The following is a 17,237-nucleotide window of genomic DNA, read 5'->3' as shown; positions in this document are numbered from 1 at the left end:
CCCTGGGTAGTTTCCCTTGCTATGCTTCTACTCTGACTAGCCCCCAGGGATGGATAGACTGTTTCATTTTTATTTTTTATTATTTTTATTTTTATTTTTTTTTAAGATTTTATTTATTTATTCGACAGAGACAGAGACAGCCAGCAAGAGAGGGAACACAAGCAGGGGGAGTGGGAGAGGAAGAAGCAGGCTCATAGCGGAGGAGCCTGATGTGGGGCTCGATCCCAGAACGCCGGGATCATGCCCTGAGCTGAAGGCAGACGCTTAACCGCTGTGCCACCCAGGCGCCCCAGACTGTTCCATTTTTAGAGATGCTCGGGGCGCCTGGGTGGCTCAGTCGGTTAACTGTCTGCCTTGGATTCAGGTCATGATCCCAGGGTCCTGCTCAGTGGGTAGTCTGCGTCTCCCTCTCCCTCTGCCCACCCCCACCTTTGTGCTTTCTGTCTCAAATAAATAAATAAAATCTTTAAAAAATTATCTTTTAGAGCTGCTTATTCCCTCTATCATGTTCTGTCCAGTCTTGCTAATGGGAACCATGTGATCTCTTTAAGGTGTCTTGTCCTTTGTCCTTGTACCCTAACTGCGTTGTTTTCCATTTGACCCACAGAGGACAACACTAGTCTCACCAATTGAGTTGGGTCTTGTGTGTCTCAGGATAGGCTCCAAGTACTGCCACCATGGGTATCTCAGATGCTTAAAGGTATCACTGTTTCTTTTGCTGAGAGGCACATCTCCTACTTACTCTTAACTAGGCATGTTTTTCAGGAGAATGTGGTTCCTAGACACAATGGTGATATTGTTCTTGCTCGTATGGAGTCTCCCCTGCACAGTGGTAGCTATGGTAAGGATGGCACCTGTTCCTCATATGTTACCTGACAGTTTTCAACAGGTGTTCTCATGTATTACCCACTGTCCTCGTTGGGATGTTTCCCTGGGATAAATCAAGGACCTGGGCAAGGGCTACATACAGCTGATTTCAGGGAGGGAGGTATGGAGACACTGCAGTTAGGCTGTTCTAGCTAAGTCTGCATCCCAACTAGTTTGAGTCTCTGACTCGCTGTGTGACCTTGAAGAAATTGCTTAACCTCTCTGAGCCTCAGTTTCATCATCTACAATGTGGAGATAAGCATGTCTACTTTGAAGAGTTTGATGATTAAGATGACTAGAGAAGCCCCTGGGCAACAGGAAGAGATCAAAGTAACAATCAGACTTCTCCTTTCCACCTCCTGCAGACCCTCTCCTGTAGGTAACCAAGGGCTGAAACAGGCCAGCCAGGATGCACCTGTTATTTTTCTGTATGTATTTTTTTTAAAAGATTTTATTTATTTATTTATTAGACAGAGAGAGACAGCCAGTGAGAGAGGGAACACAAGCAGGGGGAGTGGGAGAGGAAGAAGCAGGCTCCCAGTGGAGAAGCACGATGCGGGGCTCGATCCCAGGACCCCGGGATCACGTCCTGAGCCAAAGGCAGACGCCTAACGACTGAGCCACCCAGGCGCCCCTATTTTTCTGTATGTAGACAGTACTGAGCTTATTATCATGTTCAATTTGTGTCAAGCATAATAGTCATTATTTGTGTTACCTTTAAAATGTTTAATATTTGATTGACATTAATTAACTAATTAATACAATATACACATAGATTGTTAGACGTGGACGAGTGGATCAAATTTCTAAAAGAACTTGGTTTTAGAAATTGGGGCATTTGAAAAAGAAAATACTTTCATTGGTGTCATTATACTAAACGTTTCATTTACTTTGCTTAAATCAGAATTTAAAACAGGAAATTGTTATATTTACCAATAATCCTCTGCTTTGCTTGTACTCTTTGAGGATATTGTTGATATTTTCCACAAATCCTGTTTGGGCAACCCATCGAATATTAAAATTCTCCTTCACAAAAAGTGCTTCCATTCTCAAATTGACCAGTAAATGGTCAAGGCACTCTTGCTAAGAGATAACGGAATATTAGAGATTGACGTGACTTTTCTTTCACTTTGACAGTTGTAACAGACCAAAATCACTGTGATTAAAGAAAAAAATATTCAGTTGCAAAACACAAAGTCATCAATGGCAACACTTGGTGTTGACAGGGCGCCTCCTGTTGTCTTCCATGACACTTCTAAACTCTTCCCACCTCTGCGCTTGGGACAGGCACATCCTGCCTCTTAGACAAGCAGCTCAAAGAGTAGGAGGATGCCGGAAATCCCAGTGTAAGGTTTATTTTTTTGCAAATTGTAACTGTATCTATTCTTTGAATAGTGCAATCCTAGAGCTCAAAATCCAAAAGAAAAAGAATAGAGGAAAGCATTCTCTTTGACCCCCATCACCACCCACCCGGCTCTGCTCCCCAGAGGCAACCAGGGATACCAGTCCTTCCAGAAACATTCTCAAATGTAGGGTTTTGATGCAATTTATTCCTAAAAAATAATAATAATTAAAAAAATTAAAAAATTATGTCCTAAAGCAAGCTCAAAGGGCACACTCCTGACTAGAGCTGTGTGGGTGTCTGTCGTAATGGAATCAGAAACCCCAGGTTCCTGTGTGAATTACACAAAGAGGCCAAAGAGAAGGACATCCAGTGTCTGTTAATATCAAACAGTTTTCAAATACGGTTTCTGACCAGGACCTCTGATGGTTTTTGAGAAAAGAAAACCAAAGCTTTCAGAAGACAAGGGGAAATTGCTTAGGGTAAAATGTTTAGCTGTGCAGGAGCAAACAGGAACCTGGAAGCCAGGTACTAGGACTCCAAACCCCTCAAGAGTCAACACATTTAGGAAAAGAACCTCTTATCCACTCACTGTTAAGTCCTTGGTTAGGAAGGCATTTTCTTTGGGTACTTTCTGGATTTTCCCAGGACCAGTATTTTTACTGATGCACTATTAGAGAAAAATAGAAATACTATTTGGTTTACCTGTTAAGATTTTAATACAAAATTTCTTAAATGAATGTCAATATAAGTAAATAATTTTCTTTCCTTTTTTTGGGGGGGGGACAGAGTGGGAGTGCCCTGAAGGTATGCATTGATTCATTTGTTTTGCAAATATTCACCCCTGCAAGCCAGGGACTGGTGACAGAGATGAGTAAGGCTGGATCCCTGCCCTCCAGGGGCTCTCAGTCTGAAGGGCAGGCAGCTGAGGACACAGATGATTATGACCATATGCAGCTTGCCCAGGGGACGCTGGTAAAAGAGGCAACTGGCCCGTGGGGGAGGTGGGAAGGAGGCAGAGAGGTGTTCGGAGGATGAAATCTAAGCTGAATGTTAAAGACGAGTAGGGGGAGGTCAGGGGAAGGCCACACTCGCTGAGCTAGCTGGGCTACAAGGTGACAAGTGGCCTGGAATGGAGAGATGCCCCCACAGACTTAGAGCCCCTGGAAGCCGCCAGTAGGTTTGGGGAACCTGACCATATCAGCACTTTGGGGCAAGTGTCCAGGACACATTTTCGTAACCCCCTGTGGGATACCTGTGTGTCTTGGCCCCAGGTGGCCTCTCCCACTCCCTTCCGTGCACAGACGAGAGGAAGGCCATCTTGATTGTAAATTTCCCAACACATGCACTGCAGATGCCGACAGTGACTGTGGTTTTAAGGATATTCCATTTGGGGAGTCCCCAGTCTTGTTAGCACACCCGATTCCATCGCTATACTATAGGGGTAAAACAGTTCAAGAAATGCTATCAAATACGGGATGGAACGGCTGTACCTTGACCAAGTCTTCCAGGGTATGAACAGACTCGTCCACAGCAACCAGGTAATGAAGCTTCGGCACATGGTCTATGATGTTTTGTATCACTCTGCAGCCCACCAGGAAAAACCATCACCAAGGGGAAAAAGCAAAAGAGATGGAGTCAAGTAGAGGCTCACCAACCACTGCCCCCTGGGGGGGCCAGGCAGTATCTCACTTCATCTCCAACATGGTCAGGGGTGGGACGGTGATCTCTACAGATGGGTAAGCTGGGAAGGTCAAGTGAGGCGTCTCAGGCTGAAGAGCCACCGGGGAAAGTAGAAAGGCCAGGATTTCAAGGCCAATCCGTCCAGCTCCAGCTTCACCAGTGTGCTGCAAAGTGCACCTGACCCCCGGAAGGACTTCCGGTTCATGAAGTCTGCTCACCTGGAGGCTCCTGTAAGTTTCTCAACAGTGCTTTGGGGAGGGGTGTCCAGAGAGCAGGTGCAGATCTGGAGAAGCCTGCCTCTCTTAGGGGAGCCACGTGGCTGGAAGAGGCAGTGAGGGGACTACGATTTCCTACCCCGGTGTGAATCATGACTTCCAACATTTTGGAGAGCCTACCTCCGGGTGAAGACTGTGCGATGGGCTTTTCTGGCACTTTTAGATGGTGGACACTATTCCACCAGACCCAAAACAGAGACAATAACCAGAGCTTGTGCATAGGGTTGTCGTCAAGAACGAATACAGTAACACATGTAAGGGTCTTCGCGCTTGGTAGTGCTCACTAAGTGTTTACTTAGACACATTAGTCAATTACTTCCGGGCAAGTGCTAGCGCTAGGAGAACACTTACCCTGCTAGATCCAGAACATGAATTGCTGGAATTACATTTGTTCCATCTCCAAACACAGGTAACGCAGGGACCTCACCCAACCAAGCGCTCTGAAAGGAAAGCAAAAGCTATTTTCCCCTGGTTGTATGTAACTATCAGAGCTCACACACAGCCAGAGTCAGGGCATCCAAAAGACCTAGCTGTCTGACGATGTCATCACCTAAAGGGGATGTTTTGAAAATGAGTTCTGATGAGATTTAGTTGCTGATCAAATCCTATTAAGAGAAACTGTAACCTCAGGCTGAAATACTTTTCTGGAAATCTACAGTCTCGTAGGCTATCTTCAGTCGTCATCTGCACGGTGTCTACACAGAAAGGAAATGCTTTCACATACATGACACCTTCCATTCTCACAAAAAAATGAGAATGAAAGTCTAAAATTACCCCCATAGCCCAGGGGTAATTGTTATCAGTTCAAAGATGAAATGCTTAGTAGATAAAGCATCTGATGAGTCACGAGTCTGGATTTGAACCCCGATCTTCAGAGTCCAAACCCTTGTCTTTTCCCTGCATTTGGAAGTATTGCAATAAAGAAATAGACAGTCTGGATACTGTTTAGCTGTCAGGTACTAGATTATTTTATATTGCTCTTAAAGAGTGAAAGAGGTGACCGCCGGATCTTGTAAGATATTTTGGACTTTGGGAAACCATTGAAGGGTTTTAAGCAGTGGAGTAACATCATTAGATTTGCTTTCGTTGCCTCGTGAAGGAATGATGGGAAGTAAGAGTCTAAATTGGGAGGTGGAGGCCAGGACAATCATGTGGACAAGAGATGTCTGCCCTATCTAGCCTGTGCTTGGGGGGCTGGGGGAGTGGGGCTGGAGAGAAGGAGATCCTGAGGAGGTTGGCTTTATGGTACTGGGAAATTTTGTGACAGATGAGAACGAGGGAGGAGTTGGATTCTGGTTGGTGCATCCGGGTGGAAGAAGGTCTCATTTTCTGAGATGGGGTCCTGGAGGAACAGCAGGTTTGGGGATGACTATAGGTAGAGTTTGGGTTTGTGAAACATTCAAAGTGAGGTGCCAAATAGGCAGCCAGATTCACAGAGCTAGGACTCAGGAGCGAGCCCTGCTGAAAAAACTGATGTTTGAGGGTCATTGGCACCAGTCATGGAAATGGACAGATGAACCCAAGGAGAGTACAGATAGGGAAGACAAGATGGGGGTGCCAGGGTCACAAAGTCAGTTAAGCATCTGACTCTTGGTTTCAACTTGTCATCTCAGGGTCATGAGATCGAGCCCTGTGTTGGGCTCTGCACTCAGTGTGGGGTCTGCTTGAGATTCTCTCTCTCCCTCTCCCTCTGCCAGAACCAGAGAAAGCCAACATTCAGTGGTCAGGTAGGTGAGAAGCAGCTGAGAACAGACAAGGACAAAAGGACTTCTTTGCCTACCATTCCCTTGTACATTGGCTACACTCATCTTTTGTTGTTCCTTAATACAGCCCACACATTTCTGCCTCAGGGCTTCACACTTACAGTTCCTACTGCCTTTTCCCCAGAAAGCAAAGTAGCCAGCTCCCTTGTCACTTTCTGCTCAATGTCATATCATGGGAAAGGCCTTCCCAGACCACCATATTCAAGATATAATCTCCCAATCCTACCTCTGGCTCTCTATCTTTCTCTGTTTTGTTGCTTTCCATCTTATTTTTCAACACCTGAAATCCCTACGTGAACTCCTCTTGCTCTCCTCCTCCATCCCACTGGAATGCAAGTTCCACAAATACAGGGACTTTATTATTACAGTATCAGATTCCCAGAATCTACAATGGTGTCTGGCACATGGTAGGCATCAATGTCTGTCTCATGAATGAAGGGACATCCCTCTTTTTCCTTATTGTTCTGAGATTGGTAAATACACGTTGCCAATCATAGGAAAGAAAAAGAGAGAAAGAAAAAAAATCTTCTAATTGCATAACCTTACTGTAAAACGCTTTTTAAAAAACCCTCATAGACACTAAAAAGTCATACCTTAAAAAAATAATGTAAGATGCCACCTTCCACTCCATACTGAAGTCCAGCAGCAACCACGTAAGTTGCGAATTTTTTGGCCTATTAGATAAAGGAGAGGAAAAAAGCTAAATGTAATATTATTAATCATACCAAACCAGATTATTTTAGTGGTTAAAATGAGTCCTGTATGAATGGATCTGACCACTACTGAAATTTATTTGGGACTTTTAATGAAATGAAAGCCAGAGATAATTATCTGTGAAGACTTCACACCTGCATGCATTATGCTGGCACCTACAGAAAAGGGGAGATATAAAAATGCATCCTTCCATGATGATCTTTACTTACCCAGTAGGGGAGGTGGACATACACAGGGAGTTTTTAGTAATGGGCCGCAATATAAGGTGTGATATTGTGACTCATAAGAAATATATATTTGGTCTTCATCTCCATATCTGGCACTGAGTTCCTAGAACTATGGGAATTTCCAAGCAAACAGAGAGATAGATGCCTTTTGTTACATTAATCAGGTGACTTCAGGACCCAACCTGAAGATGTGGGTTGACTGCCAACTTCCAGCTTCCCTGCCATCTCCAGGGAGGGGTGGGGGATGGAGATCAATGGCCTGTGATTTACTCAAACATGATGAAGACTCCATAAAAACCCAAAAGGAGAATGTTTGGAGAGCTTCTGGGTTGGTGAACATGTGGAGATTTGGGGAGAGCGGAGAAGCTCCATGCCTTTCCCCAAACCTTGCCCTATGCTTCTCTTCCATCTGGCTAGTATTTTCTCGTCTTTAAATGTTTGGTAAAATTCCCATGGGAAGCCTCTGGCCTCAGACTTTTGGTTTTTGGGAGATTTTTGATTACTGATTCAATTTCTTTGCTGGGTATGGGTCTGTTCAAATTTTCTGTTTCTTCCTGTTTCGGTTTTGGTAGTTTGTATGTTTCTAGGAATTTATCCATTTCTTCCAGATTGCCCAGTTTGCTGGCATATAACTTTTCATAATATTCTCTTATAACTGTTTGTATATCTGTGATGTTGGTTGAGATCTTTCCTCTTTCATTCATGATTTTATTTTCTTGGGTCCTTTCTCTGTTCTATTTCATAAGTCTGGCTAGGTGGTTATCAATTTTATTAATTCTTTCAAAGAACCATCTCTTAGTTTCATTGATTTGTTCTACTGGGTTTGTTTCTATATCATTTATTTCTGCTCTAATTTTTATTATTTCCCTTCTTACGCTGGCTTTAGGCTTTATTTGCAGTTCCTTTTCTAGCTCCTTCAGGTGTAAGGTTATGTTGTGTATTTGAGACTTTTTTTTCTTTTTGAGGTAAGCCTATATTGCTATATACTTCCCTTTTAGGACTGCCTTTGCTACATCCCAAAGATTTTGGACTGTTGTGTTTTCATTTTCATTTGCTTCCGTGTATTTATTTATTTATTTTGATTTCCTGGTTAACCCATTCGTTCCTTAGTAGGATGTTCTTTAACCTCCATGTATTTGTGGTCTTTCCAAATTTTTTCTTGTGGTTGACTTCAGATTTCATAGCATTGTGGTTTGAAAATATGCATGGTATGATCTCAATCTTTTTGTACTTATTGAGGGCTGATTTGTGATCCAGTATGTGATCTATTCTGGAGAATGTTCCATGTGCACTCAAAAAAAAAAAAAAAATGTGTATTCTGCTGCTTTAGGATGAAATGCTCTGAATATATCCTCTGAGACCACAAGGTGTCACCTTAGAGCCATGATTACATATCCCTACAGTGGGTTCTCTGCTCATGGGAAAAACGTAGTGGATGGAACCTTCAGAGGTTTGGGGGTTCTATATAAGTTCTACATAAGCTAAATGAGGATAATGATAATAGCCCTTGATTCACAGAATTTTGAGGGTTATTGAGATACACGAGGATTATGTGAACTACCATAAGTAAAACATTTAGCATAGCGCCTGGCATATAGTGAGCAAACCTTCAATAATTCTTAGGTGTAGTGAACTCATTCATCACCAGGGCATTCCTACCATTATTTTGACAAAAGAAAGGAAATACAATGGTTTTACAATATCTATGTGTCAAAATGATAAATTTTGCTGCACCAGAAGGCTAAGAAGCTGTTAGTGTCACAAGAGGTTCTCAGCCGTAGCCGTAGGTATATCATAATAGCAGGTGACCGTGACCGTGCCCGCGTCCAGATCAACCCTATTGAATGATGGAGCTTTGGAATCCAGAAAAAATAAAACAAAAATAAGCCCTGCTGTCTTTGTGGTGGGATGGATCTGAGGTTGAACCACAGCTCTACCACTTGGTACCTCTTCCCCACAGCGCCCACATCTGTGAAATGGGGATAATTATGTATGTATATGACACCATTGCTGTACGGAGTGGATCAGACAAGGCCAAGAAGTGCTCAGGACGGTGCTCAGCAAATCCTAATTATGTGACCTTAAGCTAGTTACTTAACTTCTGGAAGGCCTCATCTCCAGATTTGTAGGGTAAGGTTAATACACACTTTTCTGGTATAAGAATCAGATGAGAGAGATTCTGGAAAAGGGGGAAATGTGGCTCCCCACCTTCCCACTTGGACTCTGAGTTATTTGTCTCTTCTGGGCTAAAGGACTCTTTGGACCCACACCTTAGTGGGCGAGGGCTTGAGCTCTCCTGGGGCCCTAACACAAGGCTGTCAACTTAGTGGGCTGGACCAACACCGGGACCAGAACCAAAGGACAGCCCATCTTGGGGTAAGCCTGAAGCTCAGAGATCTGTGGGCATAAGGACAAGGAGACTAGACACAGAGACGTGTAAGAAGTTGAGATACACGTGGAACAGCCCAGCCCTGGCCGTGTGCACCGAGCGCTGCCTCAGAAAGGACTTCTCTCACCCTAGCTGCTTTACTACTCCAGACTTACATTTTTTCCAAATTTGAGAACCATTTTTTCAGCATTTATGTGGTCCAGAAAATTTGGATGGTGTTTTCTTCTTCGATAATCCTCTTCAGTAAATGGAATCTCAGAATCATCCTATGAAAGACAAAAAGCCAGACCTGAGACATAAAACATAGAGTTACATAAAACTTCTAAGCCCCAAATGCTGGCTCGACTGTGTTCCACAGAGTTCAAACAAAGCATTTGAAAAGCTACTGCTTACTTTTCCCAGTGTTATTCAACTCCCTTGAAAATGTTTTAGCTAGCCAAATGTTATCATTTATACTTACCTTAGGCAAAATAAAAAATTTAAATGTCTTTTAAAGATATTAAATAACCCATTTCTTTTTAAAAATTTTTATTTTGTTTAAATTCAATTAATTAACATATAGTGTATTATTAGTTTCAGAGGTAGAGTTCAGGGATTCATCAGTTGCATATAACACCCAGTACTCATTACATCACGTGTCCTTCTTAATGTCCGTCACCCAGTTACCCCCTCCCCCACTCCCATCCTCCACCCCCAAACCTTCAGTTTGTTTCCTAGAGTTAAGACTCTCATGGTTTGTCTCCCTCTCTGATTTCATCTTATTTTATTTTTCCCTCCCTTGCCCTATGATCCTGTTTTGTTTCTTAAATTCCACATATGAGTGAAATCATATGATAATTGTCTTTCTCTGATTGACTTATTTAGCTTAGCATAATACCCTCTAGCTTCATCCACGTTGCTGCAAATGGTAAGATTTCATTCTTTGTGATGGCTGAGTAATATTCCATTATATATATAGACCACATCGTCTTTATCCATTCATCTGCCGATGGACATCTGGGCTCTTTCCACAGTTTGGCTATTGTGGACATGGCTGCTATGAACATTGGGGTGCAGGTGCCCCTTTGGATCACTATGTTTGTATCCTTTGGGTAAATAAAATAACCCATTTCTTTTTTTTTTAATAACCCATTTCTTAATAGTTCTTGCAACATACATAATTTCATGTTTTAACCTAACTTGTGGGGTTTTTTTTCTCTTTTCCACTTTGCCCTTTCCCCTTAAATCAGCCTCCTGTTAGAAAAAGCATTCCACATGCAAGTTTCTGTCAGATAAGGTGAAATGTCAATTTGCATTGGGAATCAAGGATGAAAAATATTTCTCCACAGTCCACTGAGCGGCATATCATGTTGATTGATTCCCTCCACAGCTCACCCTCCTGTGTGGATCCATGGAAGGATCCTTCCAGAACAAGGAAATGAAAACTTACAGAAAATCAAAGGAAGAAATTGAGACTCATGGTACAGAGTGACTTCCCCTGATCCATCCATACATAGAGGTCCTAGTAGTTGAAGGAAGATTTTTAAAACACAGGGTTCAATAAGGAGCCTTTCAACCACATCACAGTGGTCCACGTTCAATAATCAATCCAAAGCATTTGAGTCCTGGGTTTACATGGAATGAATCAGAGACAGCAAAAACACTAGGATGAGGACCAGAAGTGGCACAATTATTGGCAGGAAGGGCCCAAAGGACCAAGGCCAAGCTGGGAATTGGTAGAGGACAAGGCAGGCAATAGCCAGTTGATCAGGGCTTGTGGACCATGTTGAGAAATTTACATTTAGTCTAAGAGGATAAGAAGGCACTGAAGGGTTTTGAGCATTTTAAACAGAACTAAAACATGATCTGAATTATATTTTCACAGGATCACTTAGGCTGTCCCTTAAAGATTGGATTGGAAGGAGGTGATGGCAGGCACCAGTTACCAGGCTGCTTTTGTAGTGGGGGGTGGTAAAGGCCAAGGCTTGGGCTAAAACGTCGCCATGGATACAAAGAGAGCAAGACGGATTCCGCCACATTTTGGGTGATGAGTTACCACAATGTACTGATGGTTTGGCTGGTGGGTGGCAGGCACTGAGGCTGGAGCAGCTGGAATGGTGGTATTGCAGTGGGAGGGAGACTGGGAGAGAGTCAGGAGAAGATCAAGCTAACCCACCTCAATTCTGGGTGTGGTGGACACTCAATGAGTACCTGTTATGTGATTAGCTGACCTCTAAAGTATGCCCAGTGGCTCACACGGAGGATTGCCAGAGAAAAATACAGGACAGCCAGCTAAATTTGAATTTCAGATAAAAAACAAAAAATTTCTCAGTGTAAGTATGTCTTAAATACCCCCATGGGATATACTTATGCTAAACATTATTCATGATTTCTCTAAATTCCAAATTTAACTGGGCATCCTGTATCTGCATTTGCCAGATCTGGGGATCCTACTCACATGGGGTCTGGCAACAGTGTAATTGGCTTTGCCTTTAGGATGGATTGAGTCCATCTCCAGAGCCCCAGCTGTCATGATGGGGGGGGCAGCCTGCCTGATGGGCCCTCCTGGGCTCCCTGGGTGCCCAGCACCCCTCTTCTAGGATTTGCCTCACCTTCCATCCTCGTGGCTGCAGCAGAGATGGTCACATCCCCAGTGCTCTGGTTCTCTGGCCACAGGTTTTGATGGCCAGTCAACCTCTTCCTTGACATTCTAAGCCCAGGACTGAGGGGCAAGGAAGCTCGCCATCTCCCTGGCCAGCTGCACAGTTGCCCGTCCATGGGAACCAGCCTGGGCTGCAGGTTGTCATCCCGATGCCAGGTTGGGACAGAGACCTGGCTTGCACACTAGGAACCTTCGCTACTGGTCGCTGGGCTGTGTTCCCTCTAGTCCTTAAATGTCACTTGTTACAAATAGACGACAAATGAAGTATATTTTGATCCTGTTTCTTTCATAGAGGTTTTGGTTCCTTGTAACTATTTGCATCTGTGCTTTTCCAATAAATGATGAGTCAGCTTTTTGTCGGCATATCCATGATCTTTGGTTGTCACACAATGGTGGCTGGAAGCATTCCTGGAAACTTAGCCTGCCTTGGTAACATCTCACTACGCTCAGTCAGCTTGCTTAGGGGCTTCATCCTTCCAGGAGGTGAAGAACTGACTGCAGAGCGGTCCTCCCCTTTCTGTTTGGGTGAAATCTGTTGTCTTGTACTACGGTGTTGGGCCTGCTTTTCCACTGGTCATTGTGTTTGACTGCTTGTGTGGCACACCTGCTGGACCTTCCGTGGGACTATCAGAGCACATCAGTCCTTTCTCCTCCGAGCTCTGTGGCTGAGTAACGGTCACCGCTCTTGACTCACACATAAGAAAGCAAACACATAGCTATACTTTTAAAACAGATACTAGGGGCGCCTGGGTGGCTCAGCTGGTTAAGCGCCTGCCTTTGGCTCAGGTCATGATCCCAGGGCCCTGGGATCAGGTCCCACTCTGTTTCCCCCTCTGCCTCTGCCTCACTTTCTCTCTCAGGTAAATAAAATTTTAAAAAAATTAAAAAGTCTTAAAAAAAATAAAAGATACTAAAGAAAAAGGCCCCATAAGTATTAAGATTCTCCCACTTATTAAAACAAATACAAATGAAAATATTCTATTATATTTACCCTTCTTTTGTATTAAAAAATGCCGGAGGGTAGGGGGATGGGGTAACTGGGTGATGGGTATTAAGGAGGGCACGTGTTGTGATGAGCACTGGGTGTTACACGCAACTAATGAATCACTGAACACTACATCAGAAACTAATGATGATGTATTATATGGTGGCTAATTGAACATAATAAAAAAATAAAAGTAAAAATAAATAAAAATAAACAAAATAAATAAATGCCCTGTATACAGTTTTGTATCCGTTTGGATGCTTTTGGCTACAAGGAACAGAAAACTAAATTCAAAATGGCCTCAACACTGATGGGATTCATTATCTCCCCAAAATAACATCAGAAGCAGGGTGGCTCCAGGGGCCCCTGAATGGCTCAGTTGGTAAGTGTCTGGCTCTTGATCTTGGCTCAGGTCTCGATCTCACGGTTGTGAGTTCAAGCCCCATGTTGGGCTCCGTGTTGGGTGTGGGGCCTCCTTAAAACAAAACAACACAAAAGAGCCAGGGTAGCTCCAGGTGCCCTGTGATGGGCTTCTCTGCTCCTCTGATGCTCTCTCGGCTCTCTCTCCCTTGGGGTGTGCTCTCCCTCTTCGGGCTCCTAGCAAGACTGACAGCAGCAGTTAGTTCCAAGTGTCATGTCCGAGGGGACAGTATCCCCAGAAAGAAGGTTGCATCGTCTAATCAGGGACGAGCCCTTCACAGAGGTTTCCTGGCAGACTTCTCTCTGTGCCAACGCCTGGACCACGCTGATTTCCTGGGTGCAGAGCTAGATGACATATCGCCAGCTCTCTTGCAGTTGGGTGTGGCCACGTGACTGGGTTTTAGTCAAAGGGATTTAGGAAGGGATGCACATGTCTTCCACGCCTGGCTTGGAAAGCTTCCCGTGTGTGATCTTTTGTGCCTTCTACCCCGAGTCCCCAAGCTTGATGTAGACTTGCATAATGGTTCTGGAGGCCACTCTGGAAGATGGTCAAGCCATCCAGTGGGAGGAACCTGGGTCCCAAATCAGAGTTGGGAGGACACTTACTCATTCATCAAGAACACCTGTCATATGTTGCATACGAGTAAGGAATAAACTTTCACCACGGCTAAGACATTCTACGTGTCTGGGGTTTGGCTGTTACTCCCTGGCATTCTGGAATTAGCTTTCATGCCTGCCCCTTAGCTCATCATTGGTGAGAGAAATGGGGCCATCACGGTTCATTTGGATTCATAAGGCTTTCCCCCTGGAGCTGGGGATAGCGTCCCCTTTCCCTGGCTCTCATGGGCAAATCCTGAGCAAATCAGGACTCTGCTGGCAAGGAGGACGGAAGAGGGGGGTGGGTGCCAGGGGACCAGCAGTGTCTACACCAATCCAAGCTCACCTTTCTCTTTTGAGTTGTATAATGACGTCATGGCTTTTCACCAACTCAATGGATTTCAGTTAACCACAATGTGTCAGGCGGCGTCTTAGCAGGACAAAGTGGATAATTTGAGGAGAGTTTAAAAACGGCATTATTGGGACACCTGTGTGGCTCAGTAGGTTAAGCATTTGCCTTTGGCTTAGGTCATGATCCCAGGGTCCTGGGATCGAGTCCCGCATCGGGCTTCTTGCTCAGTGGGGAGCCTGCTTCTCCCTCTCCCTCTGCCTGCTGCTCCCCCTGCTCGTGCTTGCTCTCACTCTCTCATTCTCTAAGAAATAAATAAAATCAAACCCAGTGGGCAGGAGAGGGCAAGCTTGCTTGCTGACCTAGCCTGTCAGACCAGAGCAGGGTGGAGAAAAGTGGAGACTGGATCTGAAAGGGCAGTGGGAAATGCCCAGCATGCAAAATTATTTTCCTGATGCTCACCCTTCACCACTGGGCTACTGGGGAGCCCTCCTTGGACTCTCAGCACTGCCCATGGCATCTCTGAAAATGTCTTAGCTTCCTAGCACCAAAGATATGTTCCAGGCTTACCCAGGTTTTTACTGACCCGAAACACGAATCCAGTACCTTCCGTAGTGTCCTGGAGCTAGTGTACCAAAAAGTGGCGTTAGGGATGAACAATTAATTGTGTCTCAGGGAGGCCCAGGAGGGCTGCCATTTTTTCATAATGACAGAGCTGAAGATCTGTCTTTTTTTTTTTTTTTAAAGATTTTATTTATTTATTTGACAGAGATAGAGATAGCCAGCGAGAGAGGGAACACAAGCAGGGGGAGTGGGAGAGGAAGAAGCAGGCTCCTAGCGGAGAAGCCTGATGTGGGGCTCGATCCCAGAATGCTGGGATCATGCCCTGAGCCGAAGGCAGATGCTTAACGACTGCGCTACCCAGGCACCCCAGAGATCTGTCTTTCTTAAAGTCATGAGTTCACAATGATTTTTTTCCAGCTTGACATATCTTGTTAATGACCCCTACTTTCCTCGGACCAGGTTGTTAAGATTTCCTGGGATGATGACGAGAAGGCAGAAGCAGAGAAGAGCAGGGGGACAGGTGCACAGGGTCTGCCCAGCTCCCCAACCTCTACGGCCTGATGGCTCTCTGTCCATGGATTTTGTAAGACATTGCTTATATCTTCACAACAGCGTCCTCTTTCTGTGTCTGCTAGCTCTAGCTAGATTCTGTTACTTGCAACTTGAAAGCCCTGATTTCCATTGATGCCAAAGTCTTCCTCTGCCCCACACCCTTCAGTTAGATTTTTGGGGGACAAACAGTCTTTCAGAGCAGGTTGGGCTCAGTTTGTTCCATTTCCCTAGAAAAGGGGGAACCAGTCATCTCTATGACAGACACTGAGGACAGATATTCGAACTTCCTCTCCCAACCATAACCACAACTGGGATGGTGAACATCTCTGGGCAAGGAGGCAGTCATAGGCCTTAAAGGAAGTCATTAAGGGGTTGCACTCAAATGGTTTTATTCAGTATTTGTGTGGGGCTGGGTGACAGAGAGCCATGTTTTGAGGCCTCACATTTATCAGATCCTCCCATGTCCTGCCCTTACAAATTTAGCTGAGCTCAACTCATCATCACAAGTCACTTGTGACTTGCACAAAAACCCTAGACTATTAGTGCAACTGTGCCTCAAACAGGGGAGACTGAGGGACACCTGGGTGATGCAGTCCATTGAGCGTCCAACTCTTGGTTTCAGCTCACGTCCTGATTTCAGGGTCCTGATCTCAGGGTTGTGGGATCGAGCTCTGCATGGGGCTCTGTGCTCAGTGCTCTGCTTGAGTTTCTCTCTCCCTCTCCCTCTGCCCCTCCCCGCCCCCACCCCCAGCTCTCTGTCTCTCAAATAAGTAAATAAATCTGAAAACAGCAACAACAGCAACAACAACAGGGACAAGTGAAATTCCACCTTTCTTCTTTCTTCTGCGCCCAGTGTGCTTCTCGACATTTTACTTACTTGTGAACTTCCACACTGACAGAATCTCACATTTACGGAAAGTTTGCAAAAACAATATGGAGAACTCCTATACCTTTTTCCCCCTCAGATCCACTCATTTTTAAAATTTCATCACATTGTTTTCTCATTGTATCTCTCTTTCTATTTGTATGAATATCTTAAGGACAAATACAAATTAAAAATAAGAAGCTTAATTCTCCCTGTTGACGAGGGAAGAGGCTTCTCCCCCATCCTTTTTTCTCAGAGCCTTATACTTTCAGAAAAAGTTTGTAAGTTCTTTCTCTGTCTCTTTGAAATGTGTGTCTTTTTTTAAAGATTTTATTTATTTATTTATTTATTTGAGAGAGAGAAAGCACAAGCACACAAGTGGGGAAGGGGGAATCAGGGGCAGAGGGAGAGAGAGAATCGCAAGCAAACTCCCTGCTGAGCTCGGAGCCAGATGCAGGGCTCAGTCCCAGGACCCTGAAATCATGACCTGGGCTGAAATCAAGAGTCAGACACTTACCTGACTGAGCCACCCAGGTGCCCCAAGTGCGTGAGGTTTTTTTTTTTTTTAGAAGCAAAATAAGCCTCTTGCCAGCTATCTAACCAAGAAAGGTCTTTCTCAAGGACCTGGGAGATACCTCTTTGAAATGTAAACATTAAGGGAGAGAGCACCTGTCTTCCAGTTTCTGCGGGAAGGTAGGAGCCTGACATTGCTGCACACCTTGCTCTCAGCTGCAGAACTACCTCCTGTCGTAAAGATAGGAAAGTTTTGTTTTTCCTCTGGATAAACCCAATTAGCTAACACAGATGGCCACCCAAATTACTAGGTGAATCTAGGACGAACGATCTGTGACAGATGGCGCTGTCAAGTCCCCTTATCAGGAAACATGTATGCAATGGACTGAATCTGCTTGGCTACAGAAAAAGGTGAGATTTCCTTCTATCTTTGGAATCTCTTAGCGGACTGCCCACAACGTGCATGACATTCCATTCTAATGCTTGCTCAG

At 44.5% G+C, this 17,237-nt stretch overlaps 1 protein-coding gene across 1 annotated transcript in view; it reads right to left on the bottom strand.

The window, feature by feature from the left end:
* Positions 1-17,237, bottom strand: part of AK7 (adenylate kinase 7) — a 56,255-nt gene that overhangs the window by 22,676 nt on the left and 16,342 nt on the right. The window contains exons 5-10 of the mRNA XM_045815775.2: positions 9,416-9,526; positions 6,524-6,604; positions 4,519-4,607; positions 3,703-3,793; positions 2,802-2,879; positions 1,801-1,950 (exon numbers count right to left, since the gene is read on the bottom strand). Coding sequence (XP_045671731.2) covers positions 1,801-1,950; positions 2,802-2,879; positions 3,703-3,793; positions 4,519-4,607; positions 6,524-6,604; positions 9,416-9,526 — 600 coding nt within the window. The remainder of the gene's footprint in view (positions 1-1,800; positions 1,951-2,801; positions 2,880-3,702; positions 3,794-4,518; positions 4,608-6,523; positions 6,605-9,415; positions 9,527-17,237) is intronic.

This window comes from Ursus americanus, chromosome 26, assembly GCF_024610735.1.
Source record: "Ursus americanus isolate L20-20 chromosome 26, mUrsAme1.1.p, whole genome shotgun sequence".
NCBI lineage: Eukaryota > Metazoa > Chordata > Mammalia > Carnivora > Ursidae > Ursus > Ursus americanus.
This window is presented reverse-complemented; position numbering and strand designations above follow the sequence as displayed.